Genomic DNA, 27942 nt, shown 5'->3' with positions numbered 1-27942 from the left:
GCAGGTCAACTTTAGTAAAATACTGTATAGTATGCAAAAATAGCCAACAGTTAAAATAAAAATGTATCTCCTATTAAAATGTCTTTATGGCTACATGTTTTGTAGTATCAACATATAGTTTCAATATGTCTTACTCAATAAAGAAATTGAAAGGACATTGATGATATATATATGCAAAGTGCAGTAATCCATAGCAACTACAGCAACCAATTAGAAATGATCTTTTGGTGACCTGGCTACAATTAGCCCTATTTTTTGGGGTCACTATACTTTACATGCTATTGGCAGCAACTATCTGCACCTTTTCTGTGGTAAAAATGTATGCTTTCATTTAATGTCAATTAGGTCAGAAGAGGAGATTGTGGTTTTCATGTATCATATGGACTCCATATGGAATATATGTGGAAAGGAAGTGATCCAGGCGTTTGACCTTTCTGAGTTCCATACCATCTGTGATCTTGGAGGTAACATTAAGATTCTGATTTATAATTGTTGATATAGAGATTCTGCAACCCAAATAAGCAGAAAAAAGAGCCACAATTTGAATAGTCTGAGACAAATCTACCAAATGTAGGTTACAAGACACATGACAGCAGTCAGCCCTGAATTTTGTTTTCATTTTTCTTCATTAAACTGAAGTTTACTTTACTTGAGTAGCACCCTGTATTACTCCTTTATTACAAGGTCATCTTTCAGTTTACAGTGCTATGGTAGTTTGACAATTACTCAGTCATGAAACACTGTAACCCAAATTAATTTTTCTATCATTTTTTTAAACAGCTAGAGCTTTCTTTTGGTGGTATTTACCAACCCCTTGTTTTTTTACTGTATAAAGAAAAAAAAAGAAAAACATTTCCTTAATTTGTGTTATAAATCATATCAAATAAAAATGCCAGGATGGACCAAGACCCCCCAAACAGCCCATTTTTTGGAAGTCGACACTACAAGGTGATCTAATTTTTTCACAATTTTTTGGGCATGACTCCTGGCACAGTGATCTTGAGTGGACTGTTGCTGAAATCATCAAGCCCAGGGCTGGCTCCATAGATTTGAAACAGTCCACCACTGGACCATGGGGTAGTGCCGTTTTCTGTAGGAACGAAGGATCAGATGAGTATAAGCTTTCTCCTCGCCCCTAGACAAAACAAGCAGTTGACCCGTGCAGAGCTAGCACAGCTCCACTGCATGGAAACATTTGCCCACAGCCAGAAGCCAGTAGCTATAGCAGTTGGAAGGTTTGCATAGTAACTAGCCAGAGAAGTATACAAGCAAGTCCCCCTGGCAGGTGACGCAGACTCATCCAAGGTGTGGATTCTCAGGACTAACTGGTCTTCACCTGAGCACCTGATGGTGGAGATGGGTTTTGCAGCCTGATAGTGCCAGGATGCAGTCCTCAGGATCGACCCTTTAAGAGGGGAGCAAGCCAGGGTCTTGTAACACATGAAAGAAAAAGCCAATAGTCTATAATGAGTGTTTGCAGGTTGGGATAGAGTGGAAGAGTAGTCAATTAACAAGCCAAAGATCAGTAATAAGTGATATCAAAGACATGGACAGCAGCAGGAGCACAAGGAGCAAGATATTGGCTGGAAAAGAGCACAATACTTTGGCAAACAGGATGTGCAGAGAGATAGCTTAAATAGGAAATGTTTCAAGAGGAGCAAGGAGTTTAGGATTCACCAGAAACAAGATATGAAGTACAGTTGTCCAAGGGATAAAGCAGGGAGCTGTCCAGCATTTCAAGTGGCACAGTAAGAAGAGCCACCACCAACAGAGGTCATGGATTCAGACTCGGAGCAAGCCAGGGTCTTGTAACACATGAAAGAAAAAGCCAATAGTCCATAATGAGTGTTTGCCGGTTGGGATAGAGTGGAAGAGTAGTCAATTAACAAGCCAAAGATCAGTAATAAGTGATATCAAAGACATGGACAGCAGCAGGAGCACAAGGAGCAAGATATTATGGAAAAGAGCACAATACTTTGGCAAACAGGATGTGCAGAGAGATAGCTGTCCAGCATTTCAAGTGGCACAGTAAGAAGAGCCACCACCAACAGAGGTCATGGATTCAGACTCGGAGCAAGCCAGGGTCTTGTAACACATGAAAGAAAAAGCCAATAGTCTATAATGAGTGTTTGCAGGTTGGGATAGAGTGGAAGAGTAGTCAATTAACAAGCCAAAGATCAGTAATAAGTCATATCAAAGACATGGACAGCAGCAGGAGCACAAGGAGCAAGATATTATGGAAAAGAGCACAATACTTTGGCAAACAGGATGTGCAGAGAGATAGCTTAAATAGGAAATGTTTCAAGAGGAGCAAGGAGTTTAGGATTCACCAGAAACAAGATATGAAGTACAGTTGTCCAAGGGATAGAGCAGGGAGCTGTCCAGCATTTCAAGTGGCACAGTAAGAAGAGCCACCACCAACAGAGGTCATGGATTCAGACTCGGAGCAAGCCAGGGTCTTGTAACACATGAAAGAAAAAGCCAATAGTCTATAATGAGTGTTTTCAGGTTGGGATAGAGTGGAAGAGTAGTCAATTAACAAGCCAAAGATCAGTAATAAGTGATATCAAAGACATGGACAGCAACAGGAGCACAAGGAGCAAGATATTATGGAAAAGAGCACAATACTTTGGCAAACAGGATGTGCAGAGAGATAGCTTAAATAGGAAATGTTTCAAGAGGAGCAAGGAGTTTAGGATTCATCAGAAACAAGATATGAAGTACAGTTGTCCAAGGGATAAAGCAGGGAGCTGTCCAGCATTTCAAGTGGCACAGTAAGAAGAGCCACCACCAAGAGAGGTCATGGATTCAGACTCGGATCCTGACAGGAGGATACTTGAGGTGAAGGGTTAACATACAGCTCACATCCTGATCCTCAGGGGATTGAAACAAACAAACAAAAAAAAATATCCAGGTTAGTAGACAGGAAAAGAGAGAGATGCAGCTCACAAACACTCTTGTTCTGGAATGACACTGCCCTAGTGAGAACTGGTTCCAGGTGCTGGCTTTGCTGGGTTGCAATGAGACAAGAAGAAATCCTGGATAGCTGCACTCCGGGATAAGGACATCTTTATTAAAGTAAAATCCAACAATACAGGCAAATGCAGAGAAGTACAGGGTGGTAAACCGCTAATGCGTTTCACATCATTTGGATGCTTATTCGTAGCTAAAGAGGGATAGTAATAGTGTGATATAAATAGAAAAGTAAAAAAGTAAAAGAGGGAGGGTGGAGTATGCATGCCGGTAGAACAACCAATCACCGCGCTGCATAGTAGACCCACCTTCTTGGTGTAATTAAAAAGATAATGATCCCATTATAAAAACCCACACCTGCAAGATGAGGAGGGAAAAAACATCCAATAATAGCCAAACAAGTATATAAAAAAAGAAAGTGTATAAACAAAACTCACATGCCAATATAAATCAGCACGGACTCATGTAAATAACTGAAAAAAGAAAAAGGGAGGCTAGCATTGGATGCCAAAATCCCCTCACAGCAGGTGAAGCCGCAACAATGGAACAATATTAGAGTAGTAGGGAGTGCCAAAGAGTGTTGAACCAGAAAGCAATGTAACTGCAGGGTACCTCGCTCACACATATACAGAACCAAAAATCAAAAAATATACAAGACATATATATATATAGACCTGAGCAAAATATACATAAATGTGTGACAGCGCGACCCGACATAGTATACATAGACACTCCAGAGCACTCACGCAACCCAAGAAAAGACAATATACATAAACAGTTAAATAGATTGAATGTAAATTACTATATAGGATCAGAGTATATGTATATTGAATAGCTGTGTGAAGTTGGCACCCCATGTTTGTAAAACCTGAATAAAAATATACCATTCGTTTGTGCCGCGTTTGTGCTGATTTGTGCAGCAAAAATGAGCGTTTGTGCCGGTTCGGTTTCTGAGATATTAAACATTCAATATAATGCAAGCCCCGCCCACTTTGCACCCCATGTCCCTGAATTTTAAAAACAAACGCGCCATTCGTTTGTGCCGCGTTTGTGCTGGTTTGTGCTGCAAAAATAAACGTTTGTGCCGCTTTGGTTGCGGAGATATTGTGCGTTATAGTTGCTGTAACCCCGCCCATTTTGCACCCCATGTTCCTGAATTTTAAAAACAAACGCGCCATTCGTTTGTGCCGCGTTTGTGCTGGTTTGTGCCGCAAAAATAAACGTTTGTGCCGCTTTGGTTGCAGAGATATTGTGCGTTATAGTTGCTGTAACCCCGCCCATTTTGCACCCCATGTTCCTGAATTTTAAAAACAAACGCGCCGTTCGTTTGTGCCGCGTTTGTGCTGGTTTGTGCCGCAAAAATAAACGTTTGTGCCGCTTTGGTTGCGGAGATATTGTGCGTTATAGTTGCTGTAACCCCGCCCATTTTGCACCCCATGTTCCTGAATTTTAAAAACAAACGTGCCATTCGTTTGTGCCGCGTTTGTGCTGGTTTGTGCCGCAAAAATAAAAGTTTGTACCGCTTTGGTTGCGGAGATATTGTGCGTTATAGTTGCTGTAACCCCACCCATTTTGCACCCCATGTTCCTGAATTTTAAAAACAAACATGCCATTCGTTTGTGCCGCGTTTGTGCTGGTTTGTGCCGCAAAAATAAACGTTTGTGCCGCTTTGGTTGCGGAGATATTGTGCGTTATAGTTGCTGTAACCCCGCCCATTTTGCACCCCATGTTCCTGAATTTTAAAAACAAACGTGGCATTCGTTTGTGCCGCGTTTGTGCTGGTTTGTGCCGCAAAACTAAAAGTTTGTGCCGCTTTGGTTGCGGAGATATTGTGCGTTATAGTTGCTGTAACCCCGCCCATTTTGCACCCCATGTTCCTGAATTTTAAAAACAAATGCGCCATTCGTTTGTGCCGCGTTTGTGCTGGTTTGTGCCGCAAAAATAAACGTTTGTGCCGCTTTGGTTGCGGAGATATTGTGCGTTATAGTTGCTGTAACCCCGCCCATTTTGCACCCCATGTTCCTGAATTTTAAAAACAAATGCGCCATTCGTTTGTGCCGCGTTTGTGCTGGTTTGTGCCGCAAAAATAAACGTTTGTGCCGCTTTGGTTGCGGAGATATTGTGCGTTATAGTTGCTGTAACCCCGCCCATTTTGCACCCCATGTTCCTGAATTTTAAAAACAAACGTGGCATTCGTTTGTGCCGCGTTTGTGCTGGTTTGTGCCGCAAAAATAAAAGTTTGTGCCGCTTTGGTTGCGGAGATATTGTGCGTTATAGTTGCTGTAACCCCGCCCATTTTGCACCCCATGTTCCTGAATTTTAAAAACAAATGCGCCATTCGTTTGTGCCGCGTTTGTGCTGGTTTGTGCCGCAAAAATAAAAGTTTGTGCCGCTTTGGTTGCGGAGATATTGTGCGTTATAGTTGCTGTAACCCCGCCCATTTTGCACCCCATGTTCCTGAATTTTAAAAACAAACACGCCATTCGTTTGTGCCGTGTTTGTGCTGGTTTGTGCCGCAAAAATAAACGTTTGTGCCGCTTTGGTTGCGGAGATATTGTGCGTTATAGTTGCTGTAACCCCGCCCATTTTGCACCCCATGTTCCTGAATTTTAAAAACAAACATGCCATTCGTTTGTGCCGCGTTTGTGCTGGTTTGTGCCGCAAAAATAAAAGTTTGTGCCGCTTTGGTTGCGGAGATATTGTGCGTTATAGTTGCTGTAACCCCGCCCATTTTGCACCCCATGTTCCTGAATTTTAAAAACAAACGTGCCATTCGTTTGTGCCGCGTTTGTGCTGGTTTGTGCCGCAAAAATAAACGTTTGCGCCGCTTTGGTTGCGGAGATATTGTGCGTTATAGTTGCTGTAACCCCGCCCATTTTGCACCCCATGTCCCTGAATTTTAAAAACAAACGCGCCATTCGTTTGTGCCGCGTTTGTGCTGGTTTGTGCCGCAAAAATAAACATTTGTGCAGCTTTGGTTGCGGAGATATTGTGCGTTATAGTTGCTGTAACCCCGCTCATTTTGCACCCCATGTTCCTGAATTTTAAAAACAAACGCGCCGTTCGTTTGTGCCGCGTTTGTGCTGGTTTGTGCCGCAAAAATAAACGTTTGTGTCGCTTTGGTTGCGGAGATATTGTGCGTTATAGTTGCTGTAACCCCGCCCATTTTGCACCCCATGTTCCTGAATTTTAAAAACAAACGTGGCATTCGTTTGTGCCGCGTTTGTGCTGGTTTGTGCCGCAAAAATAAAAGTTTGTGCCGCTTTGGTTGCGGAGATATTGTGCGTTATAGTTGCTGTAACCCCGCCCATTTTGCACCCCATGTTCCTGAATTTTAAAAACAAATGCGCCATTCGTTTGTGCCGCGTTTGTGCTGGTTTGTGCCGCAAAAATAAACGTTTGTGTCGCTTTGGTTGCGGAGATATTGTGCGTTATAGTTGCTGTAACCCCGCCCATTTTGCACCCCATGTTCCTGAATTTTAAAAACAAACGTGGCATTCGTTTGTGCCGCGTTTGTGCTGGTTTGTGCCGCAAAAATAAAAGTTTGTGCCGCTTTGGTTGCGGAGATATTGTGCGTTATAGTTGCTGTAACCCCGCCCATTTTGCACCCCATGTTCCTGAATTTTAAAAACAAATGCGCCATTCGTTTGTGCCGCGTTTGTGCTGGTTTGTGCCGCAAAAATAAAAGTTTGTGCCGCTTTGGTTGCGGAGATATTGTGCGTTATAGTTGCTGTAACCCCGCCCATTTTGCACCCCATGTTCCTGAATTTTAAAAACAAACGTGCCATTCGTTTGTGCCGCGTTTGTGCTGGTTTGTGCCGCAAAAATAAACGTTTGTGCCGCTTTGGTTGCGGAGATATTGTGCGTTATAGTTGCTGTAACCCCGCCCATTTTACATCCCATGTTCCTGAATTTTAAAAACAAACGTGCCATTCGTTTGTGCCGCATTTGTGCTAGTTTGTGCCGCAAAAATAAAACTTTGTGCCGCTTTAGTTGCGGAGATATTGTGCGTTATAGTTGCTGCAACCCCACCCACTTTGCACCCCATGTCCCTGAATTTTAAAAACAAACGTGCCATTCGTTTGTGCCGCGTTTGTGCTGGTTTGTGCCGCAAAAATAAACGTTTGTGCCGCTTTGGTTGCGGAGATATTGTGCGTTATAATTGCTGCAACCCCGCCCACATTGCACCCCATGTTCCTGAATTTTAAAAACAAACGCACCATTTGTTTGTGCTGGGTTTATGCTGGTTTGTGTCGCAAAAATAAACGTTTGTGCCGCTTTGGTTGCGGAGATATTGTGCGTTATAGTTGCTGCAACCCCGCCCACATTGCACCCCATGTTCCTGAATTTTAAAAACAAACGCGCCATTTGTTTGTGCTGGGTTTATGCTGGTTTGTGTCGCAAAAATAAACGTTTGTGCCGCTTTGGTTGCGGAGATATTGTGCGTTATATGTTGTCAAACCACATTGACTTTACACCTTGTTATTAAAGCTTACATACAGAACCTAAACTCAGCTTGGGTTTCCTTAATGTAAAGCTCCTCCCACTGTACTGGCACTGCACTTCATATTGTACCCTGAAAAAGGCACCTCTGCCGGGTTAGCCCCCCCATATCAAAAGTTTTGAAAAAATCTTATGCAGTTTGTTAGATCTTTGTTAGATCAGGTTAGATCAACCGTTGTTTGCGTTAGATCTCACACAGAAGAAGCGATATTAACAGTTATTTGCTGGGGGGGCTAACTCGTCATCAGCCCCCCCTTATCAAAAAATTGACCAAACAGTTAGCTATTTTGGAAGCAATTTGTTGGATCCGGTATGATCAAGTGTTTTTAACGTTAGATCTCACATAATTGGAGACTGATTAATTGATTAATGTGGGGGGGGCTGGCCCCCCCTTATCAAATTTTCGGCCCAAAAATCATTCAGGCTAATAGATATTCGTTAGATCCGGTAAGATCAAGTGGTTTTAACGTTAGATCTCACATCATTTCAGAGATATTCCACATCAAAATAGAGATATTAGGTGGTACATATGGACGGGCTGGCCCCCCTTATATTCAGCGCAATGAAAATCACACCCAACTTTTGCTGCGGCGCAAAAACTTTTCCTCAGCTGCGGGGGCCCAACTTATGATCCTGCACACAAGCCCACTGCTTTCAGAAAATACCCCTGACCTGAGCTCATCATTGCACATCCATTACAGATGCTCGTATGTGACATCACATACATCCCATACATCACATACATCACATACATGAACGTGGGCTGGATGCAAGAGGTGAATCAGTAGGATGAGTGTGCCAGGACAAGTAGATGTGTCTCATCTCTGCTTCCTTTTACCACTCTGCATATCACACATATCATAGATGAGAAGAGGGTACAGTGGTGGGAAAAATGAGCAGGAGGGGTTTAGATGTGGGACAGAAGAACAGGAGGGTACAGCCGTGGGGCAGATATGCAGGGGGGGTTCAGTTTTGGTGCAGATGAGAAGGAGGTTCAGTGGTGGGACAGAAAAGCAGGGGGGGTAGAACAGTGGGGCAAATGTGAAAGGAGGTGTATTGGTGGGACAGATGAGCAGGAGGTTACAGTGGTGGGGCAGGAGAACAGGGGGAACATAGGTGGGGCAGAAGAGCAGGGGGTACAGAGGTGAAACAGATGTGCAGGAGGTACATTAGTAAGGCAGATGAAAAAGTGGGTTACAGTGGTAGGGCAGATGAGAAGGTGATTCAGTAGTAGACAAAAGAGCATGGGAATATGGCGGTGGAGCAAATGTGCAGAGAGGTACAGTGGTGGGGCAGATGAGAAAAATGGTACATTGATGGGGTAGATGAGCAGGGGGGTTACAGTGGTGGGATAGAAGAGCAAGGGGGTACAGTGGTGGTGCAGATGTGCAGAAGGTGCAGTGGTGGGAGGGATGCGAAGGGGGTTCAGCAGTGGGACAGAAAAGCAGGGGGGTACAGTGATGGGGCAGATGAGTGGGGGAGGGGTTTAGTGTTGGGCCAGATGAGAAGGGGGTTACAGTGGTGGGAAAATGAGCAGGAGGGGTTCAGTGTTGAGGCAGATGAGAAGGGGGTTTAGCGGTAGGACAGAAGAGCAGGGGGGTACAGCGGTGGGGCAGATGTGAAAGGAGGTGCATTGGTGGACAGATGAGCAGGGGGTTACAGTGGTTGGGCAGAAGAGCAGGGAGAACAGAGGTGGGGCAGATGTACAGGGGGGTACAGTGACGGGGCAGAGGAGAAAGGAGGTACATTAGTGGTACAGATGAGCAGGGGGTTACAGCGGTGGGGCAGAAGAGCAGGGGGAACAGAGGTGAGACAGATGTGCAGGAGGTACAGTGATGGGGCAGAAGAGAAAGGGGGTTACAGTGGTGGGGCAGATGAGAAAGGGGGTTACAGAGGTGGGGCAGATGAGAAAGGGGGTTTCAGTGGTGGGGCAGATGAGAAAGGGGGTTACAGAGGTGGGGCAGATGAGAAAGGGGGTTACAGAGGTGGGGCAGATGAGAAAGGGGGTTACAGTGGTGGGGAAGATGAGCAGGGGGAACAGAGGTGGGACAGATGTGCGGGAGGTACAGTGGTGGGGCAGGTGAGAAAGGGGGTTACAGAGGTGGGGAAGATGAGCAGGGGGAACAGAGGTGGGACAGATGTGCAGGAGGTACAGTGGTGGGGCAGATGAGAAAGGGGTTTACAGTGGTGGGGCAGATGAGAAAGGGGGTTAGAGAGGTGGGACAGATGAGAAAGGGGGTTACAGTGGTGGGGCAGATGAGCAGATAAGTTCAGTGTTAGGACAGATGAGAAGATGGTTCAGCAGTGAGACAGAAGAGCATGGGGTACGGTGGTGGGGCAGATTTGCAGGGGGTTACAGTGGTGGGGCAGTTGAGCAGGGGGGTACAGTGGTGGGGCAGATTTGCAGGTGATACAGTGATCTGAGGTGTGAAGGTGTATGAATTGGGGTTGATCTGAGGCGTGAGAGTGCAGGATGTTAATTTCTCACTACTAAAGTAGTTTACAGCATTTACTTTATAAAAAATCCTTTTCGTGATTGAGATTGTGAAGTTGACTTTTTTGTTATAAAATCGGCATGCTCAATTTCTTTGAAAACATTTTTCGGCACACTGCTCAAAAGGCTGCTTACCTCCTGGTCTATCAGTTTTTATTAAAGATGGAAAATGGGCTGTGGAGCAAGACCCGCTGTCGCCCAAAACTATTTTCTCATTTTCAATAATCAAAGAAGGTAAGGAAAAAAGGATGGAAAAGGTAAGAGGAGAGAAGGGGGGGAAGGTAAGGCTGGGGGGGTGAAATGGCGTTGGTTCAGGATAACTATGGTGAACGGGCTCCAGAACTTATCTGTGACATTAAGTCCCAAGAAGGGCAGTACCCTCTGCGGAAACGACAAACTGGTTCCATAGTCCCCAAGTGTTAGAGTATTTTTCCTGTTGGTGTTGTGCAGTGAGTACTAGATCTTCCATCTCATTTGGAATGGAGTTTTTATAGAGTTTGGCTCAGATGGAGGAGACATGTAGCAGGAAAAAGCTGGATCACCAGGAACCTTGTATTCCGTAAATTTTTGCGTGGTTTATCTGTCTCCCAGAAGTGGATCAATTTAGGGCACGACCAAAATATGTGAAGTCGTGTTCCTCCATCCCCCTGGCATCTCCAACATTGGTCAGTAGTTGCAGGGTGAGGTACCACCTTGTTAACAGTTTATAGTTGGTCTCTTTAATTTTCGTACAAACCGATGATTTCAACGAAAATCTGAGGACATGTTGTATCTGAGCAAATGTAAATGTACGCCCCAGCTTACTTTCCCATTTGTTCAAGAACGGTAAGTGTGGTTGTTCAGCCGGACAGTTCAAGAGGGCGTATGTTTTGGATAGAGCCTGTAGAAGGGAACCCTCTTTGGAACAGTATGCTTCAAAGGACGTCAGGGGACGATTAAATCCCTGTGCATTAGGCAAAGTATTGAGAAAGTGTTGTAATTGTAGCGCTGTCCACAAGGAAAGTTTGTAGGGCTCATTAGCACTACTGTGGAAGGCCATTGGCCTCCCGTTAGGAAGTGGGATGCCTGGAACCTACCTGTTTGGCTTAGGGTCCGAAACATTTGCGGTTCCAGACCAGGGAGGAACCACGGTTTTTCTATGATAGGGAGCAATGGGGAATCAGGGAAGAAAGCCGGTTCTGTGTGCTGACCTGGGAGCATATGTGGAGTGTCGTACCCATTATGGGGTGTGACTTCAGCACAGGCGGTAGTTGGTCATAGCACCACAGAGCCCCTGGCAGCAGAATGTCAGTCTGGGCCTGTTCCAGTTGTGCCCACAATTTAGAGCAGCGATGCCAAAATTTATTAATTTTAAGCTACTGCCACAGGGGCCTAACTTCTCATATAAAATAACGAATTGTTATGTATTTATCATAGATTAAATAAAACATCTCACTGATCAAACTGCAACAAGCTTTTATCCCTACTTACATTGCGATTATTACTGATTTCTGCCATGTGCATGCTAGGTTTAATGCAATAATAACTTCATCTAACAATTAACTACTAACTTGGATGTTGTTATTGGCAAAGAATATGAAATCTCTGAAATGATGTGAGATCTAACATTAAAACCTCTTGATCTTACCGGATCTAACGAATATCTATTAGCCTGAATGATTTTTGGGCCGAAAATTTGATAAGGGGGGGCCAGCCCCCCCCCACATTAATCACTTAATCAGTCTCCAATTATGTGAGATCTAACGTTAAAAACACTTGATCATACCGGATCCAACAAATTGCTTCCAAAATAGCTAACTGTTTGGTCAATTTTTTGATAAGGGGGGGCTGATGACGAGTTAGCCCCCCCAGCAAATAACTGTTAATATCGCTTCTTCTGTGTGAGATCTAACGCAAACAACGGTTGATCTAACCTGATCTAACAAAGATCTAACAAACTGCATAAGATTTTTTCAAAACTTTTGATATGGGGGGGCTAACCCGGCAGAGGTGCCTTTTTCAGGGTACAATATGAAGTGCAGTGCCAGTATAGTGGGAGGAGCTTTACATTAAGGAAACCCAAGCTGAGTTTAGGTTCTGTATGTAAGCTTTAATAACAAGGTGTAAAGTCAATGTGGTTTGACAACATATAACGCACAATATCTCCGCAACCAAAGTGGCACAAACGTTTATTTTTGCAGCACAAACCAGCACAAACGCGGCACAAACGAATGGCACGTTTGTTTTTAAAATTCAGGAACATGGGGTGCAAAATGGGCGGGGTTACAGCAACTATAACGCACAATATCTCCGCAACCAAAGCGGCACAAACATTTATTTTTGCGGCACAAACCAGCACAAACGCGGCACAAACGAATGGCGCGTTTGTTTTTAAAATTCAGGAACATGGGGTGCAAAATGGGCGGGGTTACAGCAACTATAACGCACAATATCTCCGCAACCAAAGCGGCACAAACGTTTATTTTTGCGGCACAAACCAGCACAAACGCGGCACAAATGAATGGTGCGTTGGTTTTTAAAATTCAGGAACATGGGGTGCAAAATGGGCGGGGTTACAGCAACTATAACGCACAATATCTCCGCAACCAAATCGGCACAAACGTTTATTTTTGCGGCACAAACCAGCACAAACGCGGCACAAACGAATGGCACGTTTGTTTTTAAAATTCAGGAACATGGAGTGCAAAATGGGCGGGGTTACAGCAACTATAACGCACAATATCTCCGCAACCAAAGCGGCACAAACATTTATTTTTGCGGCACAAACCAGCACAAACGTGGCACAAACGAATGGCGCGTTTGTTTTTAAAATTCAGGAACATGGGGTGCAAAATGGGCGGGGTTACAGCAACTATAACGCACAATATCTCCTCAACCAAAGCGGCACAAACGTTTAGTTTTGCGGCACAAACCAGCACAAACGCGGCACAAACGAATGGCACGTTTATTTTTAAAATTCAGGAACATGGGGTGCAAAATGGGCGGGGTTACAGCAACTATAACGCACAATATCTCCGCAACCAAAGCGGCACAAACTTTTATTTTTGCGGCACAAACCAGCACAAACGCGGCACAAACGAATGGCACGTTTGTTTTTAAAATTCAGGAACATGGGGTGCAAAATGGGCGGGGTTACAGCAACTATAACGCACAATATCTCCGCAACCAAAGCGGCACAAACGTTTATTTTTGCGGCACAAACCAGCACAAACGCGGCACAAATGAATGGCGCGTTTGTTTTTAAAATTCAGGAACATGGGGTGCAAAATGGGCGGGGTTACAGCAACTATAACGCACAATATCTCCGCAACCAAAGCGGCACAAACGTTTATTTTTGCGGCACAAACCAGCACAAACACGGCACAAACGAATGGCACGTTTGTTTTTAAAATTCAGGGACATGGGGTGCAAAATGGGCGGGGTTACAGCAACTATAACGCACAATATCTCCGCAACCAAAGCGGCACAAACATTTATTTTTGCGGCACAAACCAGCACAAACGCGGCACAAATGAATGGCACGTTTGTTTTTAAAATTCAGGAACATGGGGTGCAAAATGGGCGGGGTTACAGCAACTATAACGCACAATATCTCCGCAACCAAAGCGGCACAAACGTTTATTTTTGCGGCACAAACCAGCACAAACGCGGCACAAACGAATGGCACGTTTGTTTTTAAAATTCAGGGACATGGGGTGCAAAGTGGGCGGGGCTTGCATTAAATTGAATGTTTAATATCTCAGAAACCGAACCGGCACAAACGCTAATTTTTGCGGCACAAATCAGCACAAACGCGGCACAAACGAATGGTATATTTTTATTCAGGTTTTACAAACATGGGGTGCCAACTTCACACAGCTATATTGAATGCTAGATCAAAGCGTATATACGTTAAACATGAGATAAAGAAGTATATATATATGCACATTAAACAACTTCTCCGATCATATCCAACAACTTGTATCATGTAAACAAAAGAGTTGACAAAAAAATGTGCAATAAAAATTATTATAAATCTGAAATGGGTCGCGAACTACTCAAAGACGTGGTTACAAATGTATCAAAAATGTAGCATCACATCCAAAACACTGGTGTCAAATGAATCTTTGTTTCCTGAAAGGAAAGACAGTAAAAAACAAAGACATGGAAATGGATTAGACACCAAATAAACCACGAAAAAATATGTATAAATATCCATTGTTGTTGATGTTAAACTCTCATAACAGTATGATGTTAGCCGTGCGGCCAATCATAAAAAAATATTTGATCAATCGCACAGGAAACATGAAAAAACCCCAACCAGAGGATTAAGGGTGAGAAACCAGAAAGAACTACTAGACGGATGCAGTTTCCACATAGGTTAACATAGTGGCAGACTACGCTGCAGCAACAAGTATGCGGAGACCGTAAGTCTCACTTCATATGCTGAAATAAGTTGAATGAAGCAAAAAGCCCAAAAGAAAATAATAATATCAGGCACACACGAATATAGTAAGGTAACTGTAAAAACTAAATCAAACATAGTCTAGATCTACATCCTACACCAAAGAATTAAATGATACCATATGATTAGAGACTCCCAGAGTCTTACTTCTCGTGCTGCAGAACGCCACGGCCCGCTATAAAAATTCCATAAGACTAAACTAAAGTGGGATTAGCAAAAGCCGAAAGGCAAAGGGAACAAAGTAGTCTATAAAACAGCTTAGCTGTATTATGCCATGTGTTTGGGGATTTAAAAAGTCTCACTAAAAATGCTCCAGCAAGTCACGGTTTACTATAGAAAAAATGAGACTATGGCCTAATATGTCTAGCAGAAAAAGCAGGAACACAGAGAGGATTAGAAAGGAAGCAACCTCATAACTCTCTGCCATACACCAGGAGACAAGGGAGTCTCACTCAAGCTGCTGAAGAATACTGCTACTCCCAGAGTCTCACTCAGTGCGCTGCAGAACGCCACGGCTCGCTGTAAACATTCAATAAAACTAAAATGGGACTAACAGAAACAAAGCCAAGAGGCGAAAAAAACAGAGTGATCTGTAAAGCAGCTTAAATGCATTATGCCATGCATTCGGGGACTGAGAGAGTCTCACTTAGAGTGCTGCAGCGTATCACGATCTACTGTAAAAAAGATGAGACTTTAGCTAAATATATCTAGCAGAAAAGCAGTAACACAGAGAGGATTAAAAAGGAACAACCTCATGGCTTTCTGCCGTGCACCAGGAGATGAAGGAGTCTCCCTCAACCTGCTGAAAAATACTGCTACTCGCTATGACATGAGACTTGGGCTTAAAAAATCTGGATTAGGGCAGGAGGCGGAGCCTAGCGGAGCAGACATGCATTGTTAGAGCTCCACACCACTGAGGAGAGAAGAGAAGGACAAAGCGGAGCCTGCAGGCTCAAAAGGTATCCATTTGAACCTTTTTGCCCCAGGGAACAAACTGTGAAAGTTTGGGCAGGAAATATGGTACTGGGAGGAAACCGTGGCAGAAATAAAAATCACCTCACAAAGAGCTCACAGGCACTCACTGCAGCTGAAGCAGCTCCAGTCACCTCACAAGATACAGCATCAGGGCGCTCTCACAGACAGAAAATGTCACAGCAAGACTCTCCATTTGAGTCAGATACAGAACAAATCCTCTCACAAACTTCTCCACAAGCCTCCTCAGTATCCCCAGTAATATTATTACAATTTGAAAAGATGCTTCATAAGGCTTTAAAACAAACCTCAGACCAAATAACAAAAAGCCTAACCAAAGAAATAAGAGAGCTGGGAAACCGCACCGCAGCCTTAGAAATAAAAATGGATGAAATTGAAATTACAACCCAAGAAAATATAACAGAATTGGAACAATTAAAAAAGGAGAATTTAATACTTCAAACTAAGCTCGAAGATTACGAAAATAGAGCCAGACGTTCAAACTTGCGCATAAGGGGAATACCTGAATCTGTGACAGACCTGCAATCTACTATTACTGCTCTATTACAAGAACTAAAGCCAGATATCCCTATTGAACGTTTAGAACTGGACAGAGTACACAGAGCCCTCACAGCCAAAAAGAAAGATGGACCCCCACGTGATATAATCACAAAATTTCATTATTACAGAACGAAAGAACAAATACTAATTGCTGCAAGAGAAAAAAAGGAACTTAATTTTCAAGGACACAATTATCAAATTTTTGCTGACCTATCCCAACTTACTATTACTAAAAGACGATCCATGAAACCCCAACTAATGGAACTGCAACGCCACAACATTATGTATCAATGGGGCTTTCCCTTTTCAGTCAGATTTAACTACCAAGGTACAATTTACAGAAGCAGATCAGCAGATGAACTACAACAAACCCTTTTAAAATTAAATCTGACAGAACCCACAAGCAGCAGCACTCCCACACGCAGAAGAATGGCATCATCTTCACCTTCAGGCAGCACCCAGAAAATTTCAGAACAAAATGGGAATCATCATTCTCACAAAAGAGGCCGTTTTTCCACATCATCCATGGACCAAGAAGATTCAATGGACTGACATCCTAATTCCTGATATCTCTTCATTTATTATACTAAGAGATGGTTCTCTATAAAAAACCTATATTTATAACTGAATGTAACTGCATTCTGATAGTCACACACTGTGTGGGATCATGTTACATTCCAGTTATATTTCTTATTACTTCTGATTCATATAGCCTTAGAATATATAAGTGAAATAAGGAAATTCTTGTTCAGCTATATATTTTCAGGTAATAACAATAGATTTATTACTTTTTAGGACAAATATGTTCAATAATCCAGAAGTAATGGAAGCTTTTTCTTTCTTTTCTTAAAACAAATATATTATTACCTAACTAGTTCCTAGAATTATGTTTTTGTTTATTCTAATCTGAAGCAATACAACCTCAATTTTATGAGTTAACATATCTAAACAGTTACATATGAATAAAATATGTAATTGTTTACTCTAAAAGGGTTAAAATCCCAAAATAATTCAAACTATCTTCATCAATACCAAAGTTATTAACAGTACCTTTCTAACTGAATTATTTAGCCTAGGACAAGACTAACCATATACAACCACCCTGGAATAAATAATTTCAACAAAAACTATATTCTGCACTCCAATTAATGAAACATCATTTTGATGTCTTTTGACATAGCACTTCTCTCCTGTAAGCGGAAGATCCGTGTACCCCCATTAGCCCTCCTCATTCTCCCAACCATATTATGTGGGAGTGTGACGAAGGCACTTATTCCCCTGAGAGAGATATTTATTCTCTTTCACGGGTAAATTGTGATTACTTGCAAAAAATAATTTATACAATGTATCATCTAATCTCATAAGTTTTTTGTTTACTCTTTACTCCAGAATTCACTGGTTTCTTTTCTATCTATTCATCTCTTCAGTCCACACAGGTTGATCTGCGCAGTCAGCTCTGCATAACAAAAAGTAAGTCAAAACTATTTGATCTATTGCCATGGCACCACTGAATATACTTTCCCTGAATGTTCAGGGAATAAATGTCACTCAAAAAAGGACCAAAGCCTTCCGTACTTTCCATAACAAGAAGGCTCACATAGTATGCCTCCAAGAAACACACTTCACCAAAGATTCTACTCCAAAATATATTTCTCCTTTTTATCAACAAATTTACACGGCTTCTGCCTGTACCAAGCAAAGGGGAACTCTAATTGCATTTCACCGATCCACACCATTCACCTTATCATCAGAAATTAAAGACCCAGAAGGTAGATACCTGATACTCATGGGTTATATAATGGATACAGCAATCACGGTGATTTCCTACTACGCTCCTAACAAACAACCTACACCATTCCTCTCACATATATTACAAGTGATTAATACACACAAAATAGGAACAGTGATAATGTGTGGGGATTCGAACCAGGTCCTCCTCCCATTTCTAGATAAATCACCTTTTACACCATCCAAAATAACCTCTAGATTACCTTTTTCTCAACTTCTTTCCAAATACAATCTGGTAGATTCGTGGAGAGAAAGTAACCCAATGAAAAAGAAATTCACTTATTTCTCGCACCCTCATCAAACCTTCACCAGAATAGATCATATTTTTCTAACAATAGGAATGATACCAGAAATTATTGCATCAGATATAATTCCGATTCCGTGGTCTGACCATAATGCAGTATACACTACTATAGCCTCAGCCATACCAAAAGCGCATGACCCAACGTGGTACTTACCGGACATAATGCTCAAACACCCACTACATCAGATGGCCATTGAACAAGCTTTAAAGGAATACATATCAATTAATAATACAACAGACATCTCCCCAATAACACTGTGGGAAGCTCATAAGCCTGTCTTGCGTGGTACAATACAAAGACAAATGGCACTATTTAAACGGGAACGCAAAAATCTAGCAAAAAAACTAGAACTCAATTTTAATGCAGCCTACATATCATTTCAAGATAATCCATCTCAGAGTACAAAATCTCATCTGGAAAAATCTAGATTGGAATACGATCTATTTCTCACTGAGTCAGTTGATAAATCCCTCAAACGCTCCAAACACAATTTCTACATGAATACAAACAAACCAGGTACATATTTGGCTCGGGCATTAAATTCAACTAACAAATCTTTCAAACCAATACGTTTGAAATTATCAAAAAATGTTTACACTTGTAATCCAGTTAAAATAGTCCATAAATTTCACTCACATCTCGCAACTTTATACAAGACAAACAATGAATTTAATCCTACAGAGGCTGAATCCTTCTTCTCAAAAATATCTCAGAATCAAAAAAGCAGTTTGGATGAGCCTATAACTATAGATGAAGTTGCTAACGCCATAAAAGACCTAAAACTTAACAAAAAACCAGGCCCAGACGGCTACTCGGCTTTATACTATAAAACATTCTCAGAAATACTCTCTCCCATTCTCACTGAAACTTTTAACAAACTTCTAGATGGACATTCTTTTCGGCAAGAAACACTAATGGCAATTGTTTGTATGATCCCAAAACCCCTTTCTGATGATACTTCCTGTGTGAATTATCGGCCTATCTCTCTGTTAAACCTCGATATTAAATTATTAGCAAAAATAATAGCAAAACGCCTCAATAGCATTATAGGAAAATTAATACATAGAGATCAAGTAGGCTTCATGCCAAATAGACAGGCAGGCGATAATATACGCAGGGCAGTGTTATTGGCACATATTGCTAAAAAACGGAAAATCCCTTTATGTTTTCTATCTCTCGATATTAAGAGGGCATTTGACACAGTATCCTGGCAATATATGCAATATTCATTACAAAAATGGGGTTTTGGACCCCACTTTTTAACATGGATCAAAGCATTATATAATAAACCCAAAGCCTATATAAAATATGCTGGATACAAATCTGAAGCCTTTAATATCGAAAGAGGTACCCGACAGGGTTGCCCATTATCTCCCTTATTATTTGCTCTTATACTCGAACCCATGGCCCAATACATCAGAACAAACCAAACTATAACTAGCATTGAAGTAGGAGGTATTACACACAAATTATGTATATTTGCAGACGATATATTACTTTTTCTATCATCACCACAGGTCTCTGGTCCTAACTTAATACCAGCTCTTGATGGATTTGCAGCCCTATCCGGCCTTATGATTAATCCTAAGAAATGCCTAGTGCTTAATATTTCACTCACAAACATGGAATTGATCCCGGCTAGGGCTGCACTCCCATTCACATGGGCAGAAAAATCAATCCCATATCTTGGAATTCATTTAACAGCATCTCATTCTGACTTATTCTCAACCAATTATCCTCCTGTATTAAGACAGATCGCAAATCTAATAAAACAATGGTCGCAACTTCCTTTATCCTGGATAGGAAAGATTAATGCAATCAAAATGACTATTCTACCCAAATTGCTTTATCTATTCAGAGTCCTCCCTATTCCAATTCCTTCCTATTTTTTGAGAATAGTACAAAAAAGAGCAACTTCATTTATATGGGGCTCTTCTAAACCACGTATACCTATACACACACTACATCTTCCCAAAAATAAAGGAGGCCTGGGATACCCTAATTTTACTAACTACTACAGAGCAGCACATTTGGCCAGTCTGTCCAAATACCATGCAAAACAGGAAATCCCATTATGGGTATTTATAGAGGCTTCAGAAAATGACCCTATATTAATATCAAATTTATTATGGCTTGATCCTAAAGACCGCTTTAAAATTCATAATCCCATAACTAAACACTTCTTATCTCTCTGGGATAAACTAAAAACCAAATATCAGTTACAATCTCCACACAATCCTCTCCTTTCTTTTATCAGAAATCCGGCCTTTTATCCGGCATGGATCTACCCAAATTCTTTTAAAGCTTGGACAACATCAGGCATTCAGACACTAAATGACTTCATAGCATCTAAATCATTCCTTTCATTCCCATCGCTTAGAGAAAAATATGATCTACCAAACTCTGAGATATTTAGATATCTCCAAATCAAAAATTTCTATACACCATTCCTAAAGGGGGATACACCATTATCCCAATTATCCATTTTTGAATCAATCTGTACAAAAGATCCATTTGCTAAAGGTACAATTTCATCACTTTATAATCAATTATATGGAGTAGCAAATCTTAATAGACCCTCTTACGTTCAGAGGTGGGAGGAGGACCTGGGACGAACTTTAGAAGACACGGACTGGTCTAACATATGGCTCACATCTAAGTCATCTTCACCCAACATCTTAGCACTGGAGACAAATTATAAAGTCCTAACTCGCTGGTACCTTGTACCCGCTAGAGTGGCAAAATATTCACCTAATACCTCAGCTCTTTGTTTTCGAGGATGCCCAGAAATAGGCACATATTTACACATATGGTGGACGTGCCCAGTAATCCAAACCTTCTGGAAGGAAGTCTTTGTGATTGCATCTAAAATATTTAAAAAAATAATACAACCAGATCCATATTTAACTTTACTTAATCTAAAACCGGAATGGTTAACACTCTCTCAATTCAAACTTATGATCCAACTAATAACGGCTGCAAAACAAACAGTGGCCAAGGCATGGAAATCTCCTACATTGGTACTAGCAGAAACAATTCACAGAATGAATAATACAATGTCCCATGCTAAGATGGTAGCCATCGATCAAAATCAAATTCCAAAATTTGAAAAACTTTGGCATCCTTGGATAAAACAACAGTTCCTGTCAAACTTCAATGACTCTGTCCTGTTGCCATGGTAACAGATTAAATGACTTACAGAGACACCCATTCTAAGGCTTCAAAGAGAACTAAAAAGAATAATAAACTGACGAGCGAGACAACCTTGTGGACCATACCTCTACCTTTTAACCCTTTTTCTTCTCTTTCCTTTTCTCCACCTTACGATTAAAGCTCATTATCAGAATTTATTTGACCTATATACACTCTACTTGTAAACAATATGTATAGTAGGTATAAATCATTTAAATACCTACAAAAGTAACTAAGGAAATGATACATATCTTTAATTTAGGTTTACGTGAACCCAATGTTTAATATTTGAAATTTCATGATATTTACCTATACAAACCCTACTGTAAAACATTGAGCTTACTTTATAGATCCTTGTAAACTTACTTTATGTATCTTTATAACATTGTATACTCAATAAACTTCTTTTGACAAGGAAAAAATCTGGATTAGGGAGTTGAATCTCTAATCTAACAGTAGTGGAAATATGTTTATATTTAGGGTTGGATTGCTAGACTACCAATGGTGAAAAAATATGTATATAGTATACAGTAGTGCAAATATCTGTAACGTTGTAAGTTATGGGTAGACATAAATTAGCTAATACATCTTCTTAATGGTAAAAGGATTTTCTTTAGAGAAACTGGTTTATATTTATTAAATCCCAGATAAAAGACTGCTGAGGATGTGAATGACAGAAACTACAGGTAAAGACTTTTTTATGAATGAAACCACAAAACGTGCGTAGGATCATTCATAATAGTGTGACACATCCCACTCGAAGTTAAGCCCGAGGGGTCATCTGGTGTTGACAGAAAAAATCCATTGGACTTCACGTTTGCATAGGATTCTAAATTTGTCACCCCCCCTCGGTGGTGTCCTAATTTTGTCTATGCCTTGTATGACAAGGCAAGACGTGTTCTTTTGATGGACTTTGTTCCAATGACGTGCAACGTTTGTGGCATGGTTTTTGTCAATGTCATAGTGATACAACCAGTCTTTCAGCCTGCGTGTAGTTCTCCCTACATATTGGATGGAACATGTAGTACATGTGATGACGTATATGACATAACGTGTATTGCAGTTGACAAAGGAATTAATTTTATGGGACTTTCCCGTGGACATTGATGTCACCATATTTCCATTCTTAATGAATGGACAATAATTGCAGTTGCGAGCACCACATTTAAATGTGCCTTGGAATGATAAGCAGTTATTAGATTTGTTTTTGCTGGAAAAAAGGCTGGGTGACAGGAGGTTACCAAGGGATGGTGCTTTTCTAGAGACACTGCGGATACCCTTAGCTAAAACATTAGAATAAATGGAATCATTAGACAGGACCGGGAGATACTGGTAACAATTTTTTGTATCTTATGGAATTCCACACTATAAGGTGTGGAAAAGGTGGGAGTAAAAAGTAGTCCCTTGAGGGACCTGGGATTGTCCCTGTCCTTAATCTTATCCACAAGGAGTTGGTGACGGGGTGTCTTTCTGGCTATGGACAGACCTTTATTAATGGTAGCTGGAGAATATCCTCTGTCCATGAACCTAGAGGACATGGAGATGGCCTCCCTATCAAAGTCACTCTCCTTACTGCAGATTCTCCTCAGTCTTAGGAACTGTCCAAGTGGGATGTTCCTAATGGTATGTGCAGGATGATTAGAATCAGCTCTGAGTAGTGTGTTGCCCGCACTAGGTTTTCTATATAGGATAGAAGTAACCTGAGAACCATCCGCTGTGAAAAGAACACCCAGAAACTTGATAGATAACGGCTAAAAGGTTCAGTAGGGTCACCTTTTAGTTTGCTGTAGGTAGAGGAATCTGACAGCTGGCGTAGGGCTTCTTCTCTGTACGAGGAGGCATTTAAGATCACCACAGCCCCCCCTTTATCTGCATTTCTTATTACAATCGAGGGATCTTTATGTAAGCTATTTAGGGATTTTATCTCCTCAGGAGTGAGGTTCCCAGAAGTGCGGTGCCTCTATGGGCGTGAAGTTCTCACCATCCCCGGCCAACCTTTACATGGGGTGGTGGGAAAGGCTCCGCATTTTTGGGGTTGATAGTCCCCGCCGATTAGACACGGTGTTCTACTGCAGGTATATAGATGACCTGCTGTTCATTGTGTCTGATCCACTGCTTGAAATTGAAAAATGGCTTCTTTACTTGAAGGACAACAATTTGAATCTAAAATTCACTGGTAAAATGGATCCGTTATCTATCGAGTTTCTGGATGTTCTTTTCACAGCGGATGGTCCTCAGGTTATTTCTAGCCTATATAGAAAACCTAGTACGGGCAACACACTACTCAGAGCTGATTCTAATCATCCTGCACATACCATTAGGAACATCCCACTTGGACAGTTCCTAAGACTGAGGAGAATCTGCAGTAAGGAGAGTGACTTTGATAGGGAGGCCATCTCCATGTCCTCTAGGTTCATGGACAGAGGATATTCTCCAGCTACCATTAATAAAGGTCTGTCCATAGCCAGAAAGACACCCCGTCACCAACTCCTTGTGGATAAGATTAAGGACAGGGACAATCCCAGGTCCCTCAAGGGACTACTTTTTACTCCCACCTTTTCCACACCTCATAGTGTGGAATTCCATAAGATACAAAAAATTGTTACCAAGTATTTCCCGGTCCTGTCTAATGATTCCATTTATTCTAATGTTTTAGCTAAGGGTATCCGCAGTGTCTCTAGAAAAGCACCATCCCTTGGTAACCTCCTGTCACCCAGCCTTTTTTCCAGCAAAAACAAATCTAATAACTGGTTATCATTCCAGGGCACATTTAAATGTGGTGCTCGCAACTGCAATTATTGTCCATTCATTAGGAATGGAAATATGGTGACATCAATGTCCACGGGAAAGTCCCATAAAATTAATTCCTTTGTCGACTGCAATACACGTTATGTCATATACGTCATCACATGTACTACATGTTCCATCCAATATGTAGGGAGAACTACACGCAGGCTGAAAGACCGGTTGTATCACTATGACATTGACAAAAACCATGCCACAAACGTTGCACATCATTGGAACGAAGTCCATCAAAAGAACAGGTCTTGCCTTGTCATACAAGGCATAGACAAAATTAGGACACCACCGAGGGGGGGTGACAAATTTAGAATCCTATGCAAACGTGAAGTCCAATGGATTTTTTCTGTCAACACCAGACGACCCCTCGGGCTTAACTTCGAGTGATATGTGTCACACTATTATGAATGATCCTACGCACGTTTTGTGGTTTCATTCATAAAAAAGTCTTTACCTGTAGTTTCTGTCATTCACATCCTCAGCAGTCTTTTATCTGGGATTTAATAAATATAAACCAGTTTCTCTAAAGAAAATCCTTTTACCATTAAGAAGATGTATTAGCTAATTTATGTCTACCCATAACTTACAACGTTACAGATATTTGCACTACTGTATACTTTATACATATTTTTTCACCATTGGTAGTCTAGCAATCCAACCCTAAATATAAACATATTTCCACTACTGTTAGATTAGAGATTCAACTCCCTAATCCAGATTTTTTAAGCCCAAGTCTCATGTCATAGCGAGTAGCAGTATTTTTCAGCAGGTTGAGGGAGACTCCTTCATCTCCTGGTGCACGGCAGAAAGCCATGAGGTTGTTCCTTTTTAATCCTCTCTGTGTTACTGCTTTTCTGCTAGATATATTTAGCTAAAGTCTCATCTTTTTTACAGTAGATCGTGATACGCTGCAGCACTCTAAGTGAGACTCTCTCAGTCCCCGAATGCATGGTATAATGCAGTTAAGCTGCTTTACAGATCACTCTGTTTTTTTCGCCTCTTGGCTTTGTTTCTGTTAGTCCCATTTTAGTTTTATTGAATGTTTACAGCGAGCCATGGCGTTCTGCAGCGCACTGAGTGAGACTCTGGGAGTAGCAGTATTCTTCAGCAGCTTGAGTGAGACTTCCTTGTCTCCTGGTGTATGGCAGAGAGTTATGAGGTTGCTTCCTTTCTAATCCTCTCTGTGTTCCTGCTTTTTCTGCTAGACATATTAGGCCATAGTCTCATTTTTTCTATAGTAAACCGTGACTTGCTGGAGCATTTTTAGTGAGACTTTTTGAGTCCCCAAACACATGGCATAATACAGCTAAGCTGTTTTATAGACTACTTTGTTCCCTTTGCCTTTCGGCTTTACTTTTGCTAATCCCACTTTAGTTTAGTCTTATGGAATTTTTATAGCGGGCCGTGGCGTTCTGCAGCACGAGAAGTAAGACTCTGGGAGTCTCTAATCATATGGTATCATTTAATTCTTTGATGTAGGATGTAGATCTAGACTATGTTTGATTTAGTTTTTACAGTTACCTTACTATATTTGTGTGTGCCTGATATTATTATTTTCTTTTGGGCTTTTTTGCTTCATTCAACTTATTTCAGCATATGAAGTGAGACTTACGGTCTCCGCATACTTGTTGCTGCAGCGCAGTCTGCCACTATGTTAACCTATGTGGAAACTGCATCCGTCTAGTAGTCCTTTCTGGTTTCTCACCCTTAATCCTCTGGTTGGGGTTTTTTCATGTTTTCTGTGCGATTGATCAAATATTTTTTTATGATTGGCCGCACGGCTAACATCATACTGTTATGAGAGTTTAACATCAACAACAATGGATATTTATACATATTTTTTCGTGGTTTATTTGGTGTCTAATCCATTTCCATGTCTTTGTTTTTTACTGTCTTTCCTTTCAGGAAACAAAGATTCATTTGACACCAGTGTTTTGGATGTGATGCTACATTTTTGATACATTTGTAACCACGTCTTTGAGTAGTTCGCGACCCATTTTTAGATTTATAATAATTTTTATTGCACATTTTTTTGTCAACTCTTTTGTTTACATGATACAAGTTGTTGGATATGATCGGAGAAGTTGTTTAATGTGCATATATATATACTTCTTTATCTCATGTTTAACGTATATACGCTTTGATCTAGCATTCAATATACATATACTCTGATCCTATATAGTAATTTACATTCAATCTATTTAACTGTTTATGTATATTGTCTTTTCTTGGGTTGCGTGAGTGCTCTGGAGTGTCTATGTATACTATGTCGGGTCGCGCTGTCACACATTTATGTATATTTTGTTCAGGTCTATATATATATGTCTTGTATATTTTTTGATTTTTGGTTCTGTATATGTGTGAGCGAGGTACCCTGCAGTTACATTGCTTTCTGGTTCAACACTCTTTGGCACTCCCTACTACTCTAATATTGTTCCATTGTTGCGGCTTCACCTGCTGTGAGGGGATTTTGGCATCCAATGCTAGCCTCCCTTTTTCTTTTTTCAGTTATTTACATGAGTCCGTGCTGATTTATATTGGCATGTGAGTTTTGTTTATACACTTTCTTTTTTTATATACTTGTTTGGCTATTATTGGATGTTTTTTTCCCTCCTCATCTTGCAGGTGTGGGTTTTTATAATGGGATCATTATCTTTTTAATTACACCAAGAAGGTGGGTCTACTATGCAGCGCGGTGATTGGTTGTTCTACCGGCATGCATACTCCACCCTCCCTCTTTTACTTTTTTACTTTTCTATTTATATCACACTATTACTATCCCTCTTTAGCTACGAATAAGCATCCAAATGATGTGAAACGCATTAGCGGTTTACCACCCTGTACTTCTCTGCATTTGCCTGTATTGTTGGATTTTACTTTAATAAATATGTCCTTATCCCGGAGTGCGGCTATCCAGGATTTCTTCTTGTCTCAAAAAAAAATTATCCTAAGATCACCGCCCCTCACCAAGAATCTGCTGCTGCCTGTGATCTATAACACATGAATGGTTAATTATTTCCTCCTTCTTCCCCTTCTTCAGTTGTGAGTGGAAGGAGCGGGCTCTACCATGTAAACAGTAGTACTGTTTACATTTGTGCTCGCTGTGATTGCTCATCATAGTAATTACAAGGTGCAGAGCTGCTCAGATCAGCTCTGTACAGTGGCTCAGATCACAGCCCATAATGGGTACCTTGGCCACCCAAGGGGGATTTTCAATTGTCTGTTAATAAATAGCACTGCAGAAATAAACATCCACAACTTATAAACATATGATGATAGTGAACTTGTTTAAAGTGGATGTAAACCTGATTAATGAAATTTGAGCTGGGCAAATATATTGGTAGTGTTTCCTTATCTGTCTCCAAAGCATTAAGTCCTGTGTGTTTGTGCTGCTCTGTTCTTCTGTTATCAGCATGATAACTTCTGACAAGTTCTCTGAGATGGGAGATACAGTATGTCTGTTGAATGAGGAAGTGAAATTTCCTAACCGATGTAAGGATTCTAAAGAATATAGCAAGCTGCAGACAGCAGATAAACATGTAAAACTTATGAAGGGAGATTTGTTTCATCCCTGTGTATCATCTGATTCTGTTCACTTCATTTGTGTATATGTGAGGGTTTACATCCACTTTAAGAAATTTTTAAGTACCGTATTTATCGGCGTATAACACGCACTTTTTTCCCCTTAAAATCAGGGGAAAGTCGCAGGTGCGTGTTATACGCCGATCCCCTGCGATCCCGAGCTGTCAAAATATCAAAATCGCCGACCGTGATTTGAAAATGGCGCCGCCGGCGCCGAAATACACAGAGCCGGTCCTCGGCTCTTTCCGGCGGCTCTCGTTTACTTTCGGTTTCACTCGTAGTCCCGAGCGGAGCTATCCGAACCTACTCGGATAGCTCCGCTCGGGACT

The 27942-nt window shown here is 41.3% G+C and overlaps 1 protein-coding gene across 3 annotated transcripts in view; it reads left to right on the top strand.

The window, feature by feature from the left end:
• Nucleotides 1-27942, top strand: part of LOC141128844 (acetylserotonin O-methyltransferase-like) — a 103679-nt gene that overhangs the window by 56409 nt on the left and 19328 nt on the right. For all 3 annotated transcript variants that reach the window (XM_073616406.1, XM_073616409.1, XM_073616407.1), the window contains one exon: nucleotides 346-464. In XM_073616406.1, coding sequence (XP_073472507.1) covers nucleotides 346-464 — 119 coding nt within the window. The remainder of the gene's footprint in view (nucleotides 1-345; nucleotides 465-27942) is intronic.

The sequence above is a fragment of the Aquarana catesbeiana genome, linkage group LG02, assembly GCF_042186555.1.
Source record: "Aquarana catesbeiana isolate 2022-GZ linkage group LG02, ASM4218655v1, whole genome shotgun sequence".
Lineage (NCBI taxonomy): Eukaryota > Metazoa > Chordata > Amphibia > Anura > Ranidae > Aquarana > Aquarana catesbeiana.
Note: the sequence above shows the minus strand (reverse complement) of the source record. Positions and strands in the feature narration are given on the sequence as shown.